The sequence below is a fragment of the Pelophylax lessonae genome (genome assembly GCF_965119305.1).
Source record: "Pelophylax lessonae genome assembly, chromosome: 2".
Taxonomy (NCBI): domain Eukaryota; kingdom Metazoa; phylum Chordata; class Amphibia; order Anura; family Ranidae; genus Pelophylax; species Pelophylax lessonae.
Window position 1 is genome coordinate 251824406 of NC_138769.1, and position 14308 is coordinate 251838713.

Genomic DNA, 14308 nt, shown 5'->3' on the forward strand with positions numbered 1-14308 from the left:
AAAGTTCGGCCGAACCCGTCGAACACGGACATCTAGGTGTCCGCTCAACCCTACACAGCAGTCATCACCATTTTGTTATATTGTGGACTTTTTCTTATATTGTGGACTTTTTCCCGTTATTTATATATTTATAGAGAGGCATTTTATTACACCTTTATATGTTTTTACTCTCTACATACTGAATTAATTTGTATTAATATATTGATGCTGTGTTAATTTGTACTAATTTGCACACTTTGCACTGATTCACAACACTAATTAGTGGACTTTTAAGCTGATATTTTATGGTTATCTGATGCTTTGATCAGTGCCATCTTAAGAGCCTTATAGGCCCCTGGGCAATGCAGTGCACTGGGGCCCCCTGCCTACACAATCACCCACGAGAATAAAAATGGCAGGGCAGAGAGGAGTCCGGAGGAGGTGAGCGAGGACATGCATTCATCATGGCAAGAGAGCACAACTACCTGGAGTATATACCTTACTATATACATATTACAGGGAACACTACAGGGAACACTATATACTACAAGAGTCTCTTGTAGTATATAGTGTTCCCTGTAATATTTATATAGTAAGGTATATCCTCCAGGTAGTTGTCTTTGTAGTATATATTTGTCCCTGTAATATGTATATAGTAAGGTATATACTCCATCCTGAGCCTAGTTGTACTCTCTTGTAGTATATATTGGTCCCTGTAATATGTATATAGTAAGGTATATACTCCATCCTGAGCCTAGTTGTACTCTCTTGTAGTATATATTGGTCCCTGTAATATGTATATAGTAAGGTACTGTATATACTCCAGGTAGTAGATGTACTCTCTTGTATATAGTGTTCCCTGTAATATGTATATAGACTATATACACATTACAGGGAACACTATATACTACAAGAGAGTACAACTACTACCTGGAGGCTATACCTTACTATATACATATTACAGGGACCAATATATACTACAAGAGAGTACAACTTCCTGGAGTATATACCTTACTATATACATATTACAGGGAACACTATATACTACAAGACTCTCTTGTAGTATATAGTGTTCCATGTAATATGTATATAGTAAGGTATATCCTCCAGGTAGTTGTCTCTTGTAGTATATATTGGTCCCTGTAATATGTATATAGTAAGGTATATACTCCAGGCAGTAGTTGTACTCTCTTGTATATAGTGTTCCCTGTAATATGTAATACGGAGGAGAGGATGACGAGCCGACGAGGAGGAGGATCCTCCTGTGCATCATGGGTCTGCTCAGGGGTCAAGTCCTGAGAAAAAAAGTGTGGGAACTCACCCAAGATTCCGCCCCCCCACCTCAAAAAAAGAAAAAAGTGTGTGTGTGTGTATATATATATATATATATATATATATATATATATATATATATATATATATATATATACACACACACACACACACCACACACACATACATATGCACACACAGTATATCACAAAACATTTCTTAAAACCTGTTTACATTAACATTTTACTAACACTGTGAAGCATTAGATGCAGACAAAATGGTTTTGAAGGTAATAAAAATAAGTTAGTATCCTTTAAAAGTTCTCAATCACTCTCCAATCAAAAATTAAAATAATGTCTTTAGATGCAGAGAGGAACACAGCCAGCCATGTCTTTTTGTAACGCTGGAACACCCCCCTCTGCCTTTCACCTACAGAAAAGCTGATGTAAATATAATGGGACATATATCTGTTAAGTCCTGCTATGTAAAGCCAATGCCTAGTAAAAAAAATAAAAAAAAATAGCTGTTGTGAGAAGTGTAGGCTGTTATTACAGACCCTGGCTGGCTTCCTGCCCATCCAACAGTGATCATGCTTTCAGAGTCTGACTTTGAATGTCCCGGCGCGCCCGTCCTCCTCTCCCTCGGTCTTCCTCCTCCTCCATCGGCTGCTGTGACAAAGTCCTGCCTCCTAGACCGGCTCCTACAATACACGTCACACTGATTCAATTTGCCGGCATTGGATCAGTGTTCCGCCTATCACTGGAGCCAGTCTAGGAGGAGGGACTTTGCTATAGCAGCCGATGGAGGAGGAGGAAGACCGAGGGAGGGGAGGACAAAGGTCAGTCTTGCAGGGATCGGCAGCTAATGGGAACAGCGTTCAGCCCTGGGTCTGCTCTGCTAACGTCACTGGTTGCTAGATGCCAATCGGGCTGGCCTTAGCAACCAGTGTCTGTGCAGTGCAGACTCGAGCCACGGCCGCTGCCGGCGGGTGGACAACGGAACGGGGGGCCCTAGACCACCAGGGACAGTAATTGCCAGTGCCACCATCCATGTGGGGCCCCTTGGCAAGTGGGGCCCCCGGGCAACCGCCGGGCATGCCCAGTGGAAAAGACGGCCCTGGCTTTGATATATTTATCCAGAATTCAGAGTTTAAGCAAGCGCTGTATTTGATCTCTTCTTGAGACCATACATATTTCAGGTGCATTTATACAGAGACTTGACTACACACAGGTGGATTCTATTTATCATCATTAGTTATTTAGGTCAACATTGGATCATTCAGAGATCCTCACTGAACTTCTGGAGAGAGTTTGCTGCACTTTCATACAATCATTTCTAATTGGTAGAGCCTTGGTGTGTCCTAAATCCGATGGCCAAAGATTACAGTTGTTACTTTATTTCTTATGACACTTATAATAGAATAAGTTACTGTTTTGTTACGCATTATTGGTTGAACTAACATCCTACTTCCTCTATAGGGCCTTGAATCTGGTCTGACCATTTCCTGTTTTATACTTCTTTGGTCTTACCCCACACACCTATTGATATCTCTTGTTGGCGTGTCAATGATACATTACTAACTGATCCCATTGTTTATGCAGCTTTTCTTCTGAAAATCCATTACTTTCTTACATCTCATTCCTTTGATGATACTCCTGCTCCCAATAAATGGGAAGCTATTAAATGTGTCCTATGGAGTGTTTTGATCTCCCAGGACTCTTGTATTAAAAAGCAAAAGGCCCTCTCGGTGACTACTACCTAAAGAAATTCATAACCTAGAGTGCACACATAAAGCCATCTTTGATAAGTCAGTCTCAAAACAACTGCATAGTGAAGCGTAATGCTCTGCTAGAACTGCTCAACTTAAGCACTTTGAGACATAGGGAATCTCTTCAACAACACAAAGTGTGCTTGTACTTACCTACCAAACATTTTCATGAACTATAACCAGCTTGTTTACCAGTTGGATAAAATTACCCAGTCCTTCCTTGCTTATTATACTGACTTGTATACCATCTCTTGTTTGGTGAGAGATTCCCTGACTCCCTCACCTCACCTTGACTTGCATACTTAAATTGTCATTTCGACCTTAGATCCATCCAACATGCATGCCCTGGCAGCCCCCTTTACTGCCCATGAGATAACTTTAGCCATCAAAACCCTCCCCTCAGGACAGACTACTGGCCCTGATGGGTATAGGGTTTTTTATACAAAGCATTCTGCACACACCTTGCATCAATTTTGGAATCAATGTTCAAAGCTATTTCCACTGATTGCCTATTTGCAGACCAAACCCAAAAGGCTCTCCTTTTAAAACCTAAGGATTCCACATAATTCTCCAGTTATTGGGTGATCTCACATAAAAACATAGATTAGTAAACTTTGTCCATCATTCAGAGGCTCCGGACAACACTATCAAGACCCTAACCATTTTCTGTTATGCCCAGTTGAATAAACTCCCATTATATCTCCATTCGGTAGATGCGGAAAATGCCTTTGATAACCCGAACAGGTATTTTTTGTTTTCCACATTCACCCAGATAGGTAAACCTCCAGCAATGCTTACCTGGATTCAGGCACTTTACCACCACCCAACTGCCAGAATTAGGGTAAACTGTCTGTTATACAACCGCCAGGGGGTACATTCTGGATATAGAACACTTGGTGGTTGCCATTCATGGAAGCCCAGACATTCAGGGACTTTCTGTTGGATCATTCCATCATAAAATTCAATTGTATGCAGATAATTTATTGTTATACTTCTCCAACTCCAGTGTTGTCTTTCTTCAACTGCTGGAGAGTTTAGGGAGTTAAGTACATTTAAAGTTAACTATGCTAATTCCAAGGTGTTGAATATATTCTTAGTGGAGAGGAATATCAGGGCATTGCTTATCTGGGAATTCAGATATCAAGTGAGATCATCAGACTATATTTACTCAATTATCTACTCCTGTTAAAGAGTACTATGGCTCATTTGAAAACATGGGCGAGCCTCCGACATTCTTAGTTTGGCCAAATGGCATCATTGAAAATGACAATATTGCTTGGTTTCCCTTACTTATTTTAAACAGTTTCAGTACCTATTCCTTGCACTTATTTTGAAAATTTACAATCAGCATTACTTTGATATATTTAGAGCAGCAAATCCCCTCATTTGAGATACAATATATTAGTCCAGCATAAAGCCTTGGGTGGTGTGGGTCTACCTCATTTGGAGTTTAACTATAAAGCATGCCTTCTGGTGCACACGGTGGATTGATACCATAACATAGCTCATAAACTCTTGGATACCATTGAGGAAAAGCTTCTACTACTTTACCTTACATTTTAGGACAGTTAGGTTTGTTGCAGGCTGGCTGGTAAGTTTAGCTGGGAATTTTTCTTTGTTTTTGTTTCACCATACTCTTTACCTTGGATATGTCCTGCTGATTGTCCTAAGTCCTGCCTCTTAGCCTCAGGCCATTATTAAAAGTGTGGGACTGCTGAATGCCTCTAAACTAACTTCCTATGTGGGCCCCTTGACTCCGTTAACAGGAAACCCTGCATTTCCCGCTGGGCATTCAGAATCTAATTATTTTTACCTGGGATTTTCATTCTTCTTTGCCTATTAGCTCTGGAAGCAGGATATATCAAACAGTTAACTGCATTGCTGCTCTCACTTGCCCTTGTAGGTGAAATATATGTAGCACCCTACAGATAGGTGCTAGGTAAAATGTATAGTGGGCCTTGTCTGCCTTGGATTCCAGACCAGATGTGTCTGCTGAGGGGAGAAGTATCCCCACTGGCTCCTGTTAGAGGCTTCTCATAGGGCAGTGTGGGAAGCCCAATCAGGGGACACATCCCAGCTTGTAACTATCCCAGAAGGCAGATTAGGCTGCAAATGATTCTGGGAGTGGGTATAAGTTTGGGGGGAAGTGCGTGGCACTGTGTCTTTGGCGGGAGCAGAGTCCCCAGAAGGAGAGTGCGGCTGTCTCTCCTCCTGTCTGAGGAAGGTGGATGTCTCAGGGTGTTGCGTGCTGAGTTGAGCTGAGGGGATCCGGTGTGCCGAGAGCCTGCGGAGAGAGAGAGGGGTCCAGTCCCAGGAAAGCCTACACAGGTGGTGAGTACTGAGGATTACCCCTGGGGGTCTGCCTGAAGTTAGAGGGGACCACTCCGGAAGAGGTTCTGGGATCCAGTGTCAGCTAGCTGTAAAGGGGGTACCTAGGTTGAGGACCCTGAAGCTACAGAGGGGGTACATAGTCAGTGGACCCTGAAGAGTTTAAGGACAAAGGGGGCACCTGCGGTTTGGGTCCTGAATGGTATAGAGCGTGCCAGTTAAAGTGACAGCTATACAGAGTTCTACTACATACTACCTCAAGCTGTGTCAGGCGGGGGGAAAATATTCAGTGGCTTTCATAGTATAACAGTGTCAGGAGTTCTACAGTTCTCAGTCTTGGATCTTCTGGATTATAAGTCGAGGATTCAGCACTTCTTTTGTTCTACAGAGTGTTCTCAGTGTCAGTGAGCATTGGCTGGCGCTGGCTGGCGTCAAGGAAGCACCAACGGGCATTTTTAGAAGTAAAGTCCCAATTGTAATTAGTTAAAGTGGAGTTCCGGCCACAAAATCGACATAATCGATTTTGTGGCCATCCACTTCCTATTTGTTACCTGAAAAAGAAATGGATAGTTACGATTTTTTTTTTTTTTTACTTACCTTGTTATTGTAGAAAAATATACTCACCTTTCTTCCACTTCCTCCCTCGGCGGCCGTGGCCCGCGCCGTCACTTCCGGTTTGCAATGATTCCTGGGAGCTGAACGTCATCGCTCCCAGGAATCAATGTGCCGGCATCGGCCCTGCTCGTCACTTCCGGCGCCGCACCGGAAGTGACGAGCGGGCCGGTGCAGGCACATTCTGGGAGAAGAGGACACGGAAGAGGATGCAGAAGAGGATCGCGCTGGCTTCAGCTGCCCATATCCGAGATGGCAACGCTGGAGAAGAAATTTTAAAGGTAAGTATTTCTTCTTGCAGGTAAGTGCGACCCGAGACAGTACAGAGGCTATCCATTGTGGAATGTACTAGCCCTGACTGTCCCGGGGGTATTTTTATTGAAAATTTGTTTTTTCGTGGCCGGAATTCCGCTTTGAGCCTCAAGGAGTATCCCACTTATTCCCTTCTCCCATCCTCTAATTCCAATAAAAATCACAAACAAAGATGCCGGAGTTGTCGCTGCTTCAGTTTTCACACCTGGGGACTCAGCTCACATGGGCTGGAGAGGATTCCAGTACAAATGGCAGACCCACATCAGGCCATAGGCCTGGAAACCTTGCTACATATAATTGCAATATTTCCACTTGCATGACTTCTGGGGCCAACTGAAGTCCCTGACACCCTCTTTGGCACCTTTTGAAAAGTTATGTCATTGTTCTCCTGTTTCAACACATGTTATATCCTTACTTTCTGGACTGTCACTCTTGAAATTATATTCTACAAGACTGTACTATGTAGTTGGCTGGGATAAGGACCTTAACTGCACTATTTTAGACACTAATCTTCAGAAGTCCTTTATCTTTACTAATAAACTCTTAATAGCCTCTTTGGCCCAGGAAAGGAGTGTTAAAGTATAACTAAAGGCAAAACTTTTCTTTTTGTTTTGGACAGAGTGGAGATGGATTAGATCATCTGTCAATTTTTATAGCTGTCTGTGCCCCCGTTAAGGCGATTCACCCTCTTACTGTTTACTAATATGATTGAAAGTGAAAGTAAAAGAAAATCCCAAATTTTGGGTTGTCCCTAGAAAAGTAATAGAGGGGAAGTCTTCCAATTGGGACACTAGTTCTGGTGAACTGGGGGTCCCCAAGAGATTCCCTTAATTTGCAGTGATTTCCTGTCACTTCCTGTTTAGCTATTGGACAGGAAGTTAAGGTAAATCTCCCCAATGAGACCAAGATGGCAAAAATAGGGGTTTATAACCACCCCAAAATGAAAAAAAAAAAAACAATTCCCTATAGTTCTACTTTAAATGTCTATACTAATGGTAGAGATTGCCATTTCTGTTACACCGAGTGCTTCCTTTGATTCTGGGAAACTGTTGGAGATGTAGGGCAGCTAAGGCCACTTTAGCACATATTTTGTGGGGTTGTCCTGGTATTCAACTCTTTGAGTACTCTGTTTTTGCTATATTCTGCCAGGTTACTTCATGTGACAACGCCAAGTTACTTCATGTGACATACCATGGACTCTGCAGATTGTGCTTTTGTCAATCCTCTCTGGATCTGTTGCTTGCATAAAGAAGGGTCTTCTCCGCTTTTTCTTATTGGCAGCTTCGGCGGTTATACCTCATCACTAAAAATCCTCATCACTAAAAGTCCACAGTTACCGTGTTAAGGCGTAACACCACTTAACACCTGTTTAACACCGGTTGCTAAACGTACACCTTAGTCCCACAATTTCACAGTGGGCTAAGGAATTATGTCACCTTATGCTTATGGAAGACATAATGGCACGGTTTCATGAGACGACTAAATCCCATTTTGATACTTGGTGTCCCTGGTTGCTTTGAATGAATTTAAATGCTTTTAAATGATACCTATAGTCTAATTGTGGCTGTGTTTTGTACAACTAGGATCAAATTCTGGATATAGATGCTCAGTGGCAGAACCGGGACCCAGTGTCTCTCCCACAGTGTCTATTACGTCCCCTCTTTTCCTCTTTTTTCTCTGTTTTTTTTTTCTATTTTTTTCTATATTTCTTCCCTACTCTGTTCTATTTTTATTTTCCTTCATGTTGCTGTTTATCTCAATCAAAATTGTACTGTGTCATGCTCTGTATACGATCACAGATGATGTGTATGTGAGGGGTCTATTATACTCTTTCTTAGTAACATCAATCTTTTATGTTTCATTGATGTTTTACTGGTTCCTAATGGCTGATGTTCTACTTGTGTTTGTGATACCACAGTCGTCTCAAATGTGCCCTCCTACACTCATTATACATTTGACTGAATATAAATTGTTTTTCTCTCTCTTTTGTCATTTTTTTATTCTTTTCTATCTTACTTTAAATTAAAAATATTTGAAATGTGAAAAAATTAAATAAAAATCAGGCAGAAACAGAAGCAGATAATAGGGTAACACCATTTATTAAGATTAGCATCAAATAAAAGCAGAAAAAACACTCAAGGCAGTAATGCCTCACCCAACACTTAAGATATTACAGCATAGGTTTGCATTGGGAACAGGACACCACTTGCTGCAGATCTCTCTGGAGTTTGTGTGTACCTACCACTTTAGATCGTGATGATGTTATTGTGTGTAGCTCCATCCAGTGCAATTCATCATTGGTTAACTTAATCAGCAACAGCCCCATTCCTGATAAAGTCAACAAAGAATGAAACACGTAAAAACGTAAAATCAGAATTTTTCCAGAGCCCTTTGGGATGAAGTAATTGAATGAACTTTGTACACTTTATTGAACTTATTTATCACATGTTGCATGCTTGCATTAAAGTTTTATTTCGTTATTTTTTAACACTATTTTAGCACAGTATGGTTTTTGCACTGTGTGCTATTTTATAAGTTCTATATATCTCAAATGTTATGATTTTTTTTTCCCAGCTGCTAGTGTGATAAGTTGATAAATGTTTTAATGTATGCAGGGCACGAGTTCTGGTGTTGTGCCTCTGTCCCTCTTGTTCTGCTGTGCCATTCACAAAGAACATTACAAAGGTTGTCACCGTACTTTGAGAATAACACAGCAAAGTGAGGGAGAGACAGAGGCACAACACTAAAACCAGTGCAATTCATAAACACCACTCCAATGCAAGAAGGAGTCAAAAGTGTGACTCCCGACTGTACATATCAAGGGGGTCCAAGCAGACCCCCAAATAATAAAAAAGTGAGAGTGGCAAATTAAGAATTAAAGACTGAAACAAAATATTGTTTTTTACCCCTTGTATTTCTATGATTTTTGCCATTCTATTAGACCCCTTTCACATGGGCTTTCCGATCCGATCCACCTGTCAGTTTTTCAGGCGGACCGGATTGGATGGTCCATGCAGCCCTATTGATCGGTGGGTGTCAGCGGAGAGCTCTCCACTGACTGCCGCTGCTATCCGATCCTGTCCATGAAATCCAGATGGATGGAAACCCTATTTTCCATGGAGGATCGGATAGGATCGGATGAGAATGGACAGGCGGTCCGTTCTCATCCGATCTCCCCATAGAGGAAAGCTGGGATCTGACAGCTTCGTCTCCCCCGCTGAGATCGATCCCCGCTGAGCAACACGGATCCGCCTGTGGAGGCGGACCGTGTGAAAGAGCCCTAAGTGATACTGAAACTTTATATTCTCTATATAGAAGATATATGTGCAAAGAGAGGTTTCCACATATAAAAAGGGCACTGTTCAAGGGAGAATCCTACAAAGACATTAGAAGGAACATTTCAGCTTCTATCACCAAGTACTGTATGCATTACAATCCAAGACAAAGGTTACATTAAGTTACATTAAGTGACTGACTAGGTTTGAGATTATAAATGACTATTGTAATCACCAAAGTAAAAGCTTTACTGGTTTTACATTTTTACAACTTCCTATCACTTATGTCAGTCACTTACCTGAAACTGTATTTACTTTTAGTTGATCTCAAAATTAGAACTACTGTTCTGAGTTATCATTGTTGTTTGAATCGGAAACGGACAGTATATTTTTGTTGGAATGACACATTAGCATTCCTTTTATTTTTTTGTTCGTTTTTATAACCACAATAGGGCTAAGAGCAGCATATAGGGTACCAAAGAACACCCTAGCATCTGAAATAGCTGAAGAAATACTTGATACTTTTAAAGTATAAATCCAGATGCAGCTGTCTATACCGAAAAGCGCCACATAAATTGAGACAAGAAAAACCACTGCTTGTGAGGCCTTGTATTCAGCAGTTTTGCCAGGGTTTTTGTCTGAACTTCGTATACCTTTAACCTGCTTTCCATGTCGATGAAGTATGAACACGATGTAACAGCTCGCTATAGTCATAGTACCTACAAAGAAGAAATCACGTAGTGCAATTGCTATACCATTGGCAACATATATGGCAAAATTCCTAAAGTCATGTTTGCAGAATTCCAAATGAAGAGTATATTTAGATGTGGTGTAATTGCCAATGGCTTGAACATGGAGAAAACAAGATGGATAAATTGCACAGTTGAGGCACCAGAGCAAGACCATAATCCAGGGTATGTTTGGTGGAATTTTCTGTTTTAGGAGGAGCCATGTCTTTAAGGGAGGGGCCAATATAATACACTGATTGCAGCTCAGCAAGCAAGTAACACATATTGTCATTCCCCTACAAATCCTATATGTAAAAGAAATGAATTTACACTCAATGTCATTTAATATGTTCCGAACTCCAATGGCGTGAATGGCTTGCGGAAAACCTTTGGAAAATATAACAAGCAAATTGACCAAAGCCAACTTGGTTAAAATTGCATTTGAAGGTAGAAGCTTCTTTTCTCTAATTCTGATGTGTGCAAAAATTGCTAAGATTATTAAATTGCTTGGAACTCCCACTGCAATCAAGGTAAAGAAGCCAATTGCTTTAAAAATTAAACGCAGCTCGAAGTCCATTCCTAAAAATGAAGCATAACAACATAAAGTGTATGAGGATACATTCTTTCTGAGAACATCAATTGTTGACAATTTCTTTACAACTTTACCAAATAAATGCTTACAAATGTTTTGGCTTTCTTATTTATATGAAGTATTGCATATGGATGAGCGTGGGGCGGGGTGAGCTTGCTAAAACAGCAATAACACCTTTGCCAAAATTTTAATAAACATAGTTACAGTGGTGATCGAAGTTTGGGCACCCCAGGTAAAAATTTGTATTAATGTGCATAAAGAAGCCAAGGAAAGATGGAAAAATCTCCAAAAGGCATCAAATGACAGATTACACATTCTTATAATATGTCAACAAAAGTTAGATTTTATTTCCATCATTTACACTTTCAAAATTACAGAAAACCAAAAAATGGCATCTGCAAAAGTTTGGGCACTCTTCAGAGTTAATATCTTGTACTGCCCCCTTTGGCAAGTATCACAGCTTGTAAACACTTTTTGAAGCCAGCCAAGAGTCTTTCAATTCTTGTTTGAGGTATCTTTGCCCATTCTTCCTTACAAAAGTCTTCCAGTTCTTTGAGATTTCTGGGCTGTCTGTCACGCACTGCTCTTTTAAGGTCTATCCATAGATTTTCAATTATGTTGAGGTCAGGAGATTGTGAAGGCCATGGCAAAACCTTCAGTTTACGCCTCTTGATGTAATCCCCCGTGGATTTTGAGGTGTGTTTAGGATCATTATACATTTGTAGAAGCCATCCTCTCTTTAACTTCAGCTTTTTCACAGATGGCATCAAGTTACCATCCAAAATTTGCTGAAATTTTATTGAATCAATTTTTCCTTCTACTCGTGAGATGTTCCCTGTGCCACTGGTTGAAATACAACCCCAAAGCATGATCTACCCCCATGCTTAACAGTTGGACAGAGGTTCTTTTCATTAAATTCTGTGCCCCTTCTTCTCCAAAAGTACCTTTGCTCATTCCGGCCAAAAAGTTTGATTTTAACCTCATCGGTCCACAGAACTTGTTTCCAAAATGCATCAGGCTAGTCTATATGTTAATTTGCAAAGTTCAAACGCTGATTTTTGTGGTGAGGACATAGAAGAGGTTTTCTTCTGATGACTCTTCCATGAAGACCATATTTGTACAAGTATCTTTTTATAGTGGAATAGTGTACCACAACTCCAGTGTCTGCCAGATCTTTCTGGAGGGATCGTGTAGTCAAACGTGGGTTTTGAATTGTTTTTCTCACAATCCTGTGAGCTGTTCTGTCTGATATTTTTCTTGGTCTTCCAGATCATGCTTTAACTTCCACTGTTCCTGATGACTGCCATTTCTTAATTACATTCCGAACAGAGGATATTGACATCTGAAAACGCTTTGCTATCTTCTTATAGCCTTCTCCAGCTTTGTGAGCTTCAACTATTTTCAGTTTCAGTTTTCTAGACAACTGCTTAGAAGATCCCATGAAGCTGATTGTTGGGGCAAGATCAGATGAGTCTGGGCATTTAAAACCTTTGAGATTCACATCACCTGGTCTTCCCAGACGATGATTGAGAACAATCCATGACACTGGCAGGTCTCAGCCTTGCAAAGGGGGCAGTGCACGCTATAAATTCTGCAGGGTGCCCAAACTTTTGCAGACACCATTTTTTTGTTTTCTGTAATTTTGAAAGTGTCATAGATGGAAATTCAATCTAACTCTTGTTGCCATATTATAAAAATGTCTAATCTGTAATGTGATGCCTTTTGGAGATTTTTCCATCTTTCTTTGGCTTCTTTATGCACATTAATACAAATTTTTACATGGGGTGCCCAAACTTTTGATCACCACTGTATGTGCCACTGCTAGATATTATTGGCCCTAAAGGAGAAGTAAAGCCATACTTCTCCTGTGAAACACAGGAGTGCACTTAGTTCTGCACTCCTGTGACCCAGATTCAGCCAACAATAGATTAACGCTTACTGCCTAGACTTGCTTTGCAGGGATCCTAACAATAATCTCAGGATCCACCAAGATGCAGGTAGCTTGGCCTTTAAGCACACATATCGCTGATATCAATGTTTGGGATTGCTGATTTATGATTTACTTTTAGTCTAGTGTTACAGAACTCTGTTCTAAATTACTTTGGAATAATGATTAAACTGTCTATCAGACTGTGTCTGAACCTACCTATTATATGCTCATTTACTTTAACCCGTATCAATATGTTGAGTTAATTTATCACTAAACAGTCTTGTGACTATTTTCTGGTGCTAATTCACAGCCAAGCTAAAGTTACTGTATCTATACTTGTGTTCCTATAAGTGCTTGCAATAACCACCATTTATCCAGGTGTGTCAGAGGGGCTGAGGCTGTTCTTGGTGCTGAGGTGCAGAACAGAGAACCCAAATTATTAAGCGGATCTTTGGGGGGTAATGCTACAGGTGCATTCAGCAATGTGATTCCATTGGCTTCTGCTTGAAATAATAATAAATGAAAATAGTACAGTGCAAGAAATATTCATATATTAAAAAAGGAGGCAGTATGAAGTCACCCGTAGCCATTGTACTGGATTATATGTATATACACAGAGTGCTCGTTTGTGCACTTGTGACAAGTGCCAGCATTGTAAATGGTTTTACACTTATTGCATAAATGATTATATAACAGAGAGCACTAGATTCTTTCTATTTCCTTTAATATTGATATTCATGATCTTACGGAGGAATTGGTTGTCTCCGATCCACTCAGATCATTGGGAGTCTATTAGATCCCTTTATAGGAATCCTTGTTTGACCATCCTTTTGGTTCAGGTGGTCATGGTCCTAAGGTGGGGGGTCATATGCGTGTAAGGTGGAGATGCTGCACATAATATGACACCTGCATGTTAAATCTAGAGACACCACTTTGCACCATCCAGGACCTTTTTTGTGGGGGGGGGGGGGGGGCTTTTTATGGAAATTTATTTTGAATTTTTCTTATATATTTTAAAAAATGTATATGTATATGAATATTTCTTGTGCTGCACTATTTTCATTTATTAGCTCATTGGAAGGTGTTGTATAATTGGCCTTGAGTGTTCAGCTGCAATTATTAGTATTTACTTTAGTTTATATTTATTCTGCTTGGAATAGTGGTCAATAAACAATGAGCTGAGCTGGGCAAGGGCTGTGTCAGCTGCACTGACTACAGTAGAAGACTACAGACATGTAATGTGTCAGCATGGCATTATGTAGCTCCCACCAAAAAGCTGAGGGATACAAACTGACCACACTACAATACTGTATATCTGATCCATGCTTGGTGTAGGCAGAAGGCAGAAAGGAGAGAAGAGAACTGGCAGGATCATCTGGTACTTGTCAAACACAAAACGTACAGGTATTTAAAGCTATTCTCAAATAAAAAAAAAAAAGTACACTTATACAACTTACTACAGGTAGAGACATGCATTTATGTAATTAATTATTAACCTCCCTGGCGGTATTC

The 14308-nt window shown here is 40.5% G+C and overlaps 1 protein-coding gene across 1 annotated transcript; it reads right to left on the minus strand.

Annotated features, from left to right (window-relative positions):
* Positions 1-9885: 9885 nt before the first annotated feature.
* Positions 9886-10851, minus strand: LOC309546655 (olfactory receptor class A-like protein 1; the record flags this gene model as incomplete). Its single annotated transcript, XM_082246380.1, has 1 exon — positions 9886-10851. The coding sequence occupies one exon, from the start codon at positions 10849-10851 to the stop codon at positions 9886-9888; it is 966 nt and encodes a 321-aa protein (XP_082102506.1).
* Between the last annotated feature and the right edge of the window lie 3457 nt (positions 10852-14308).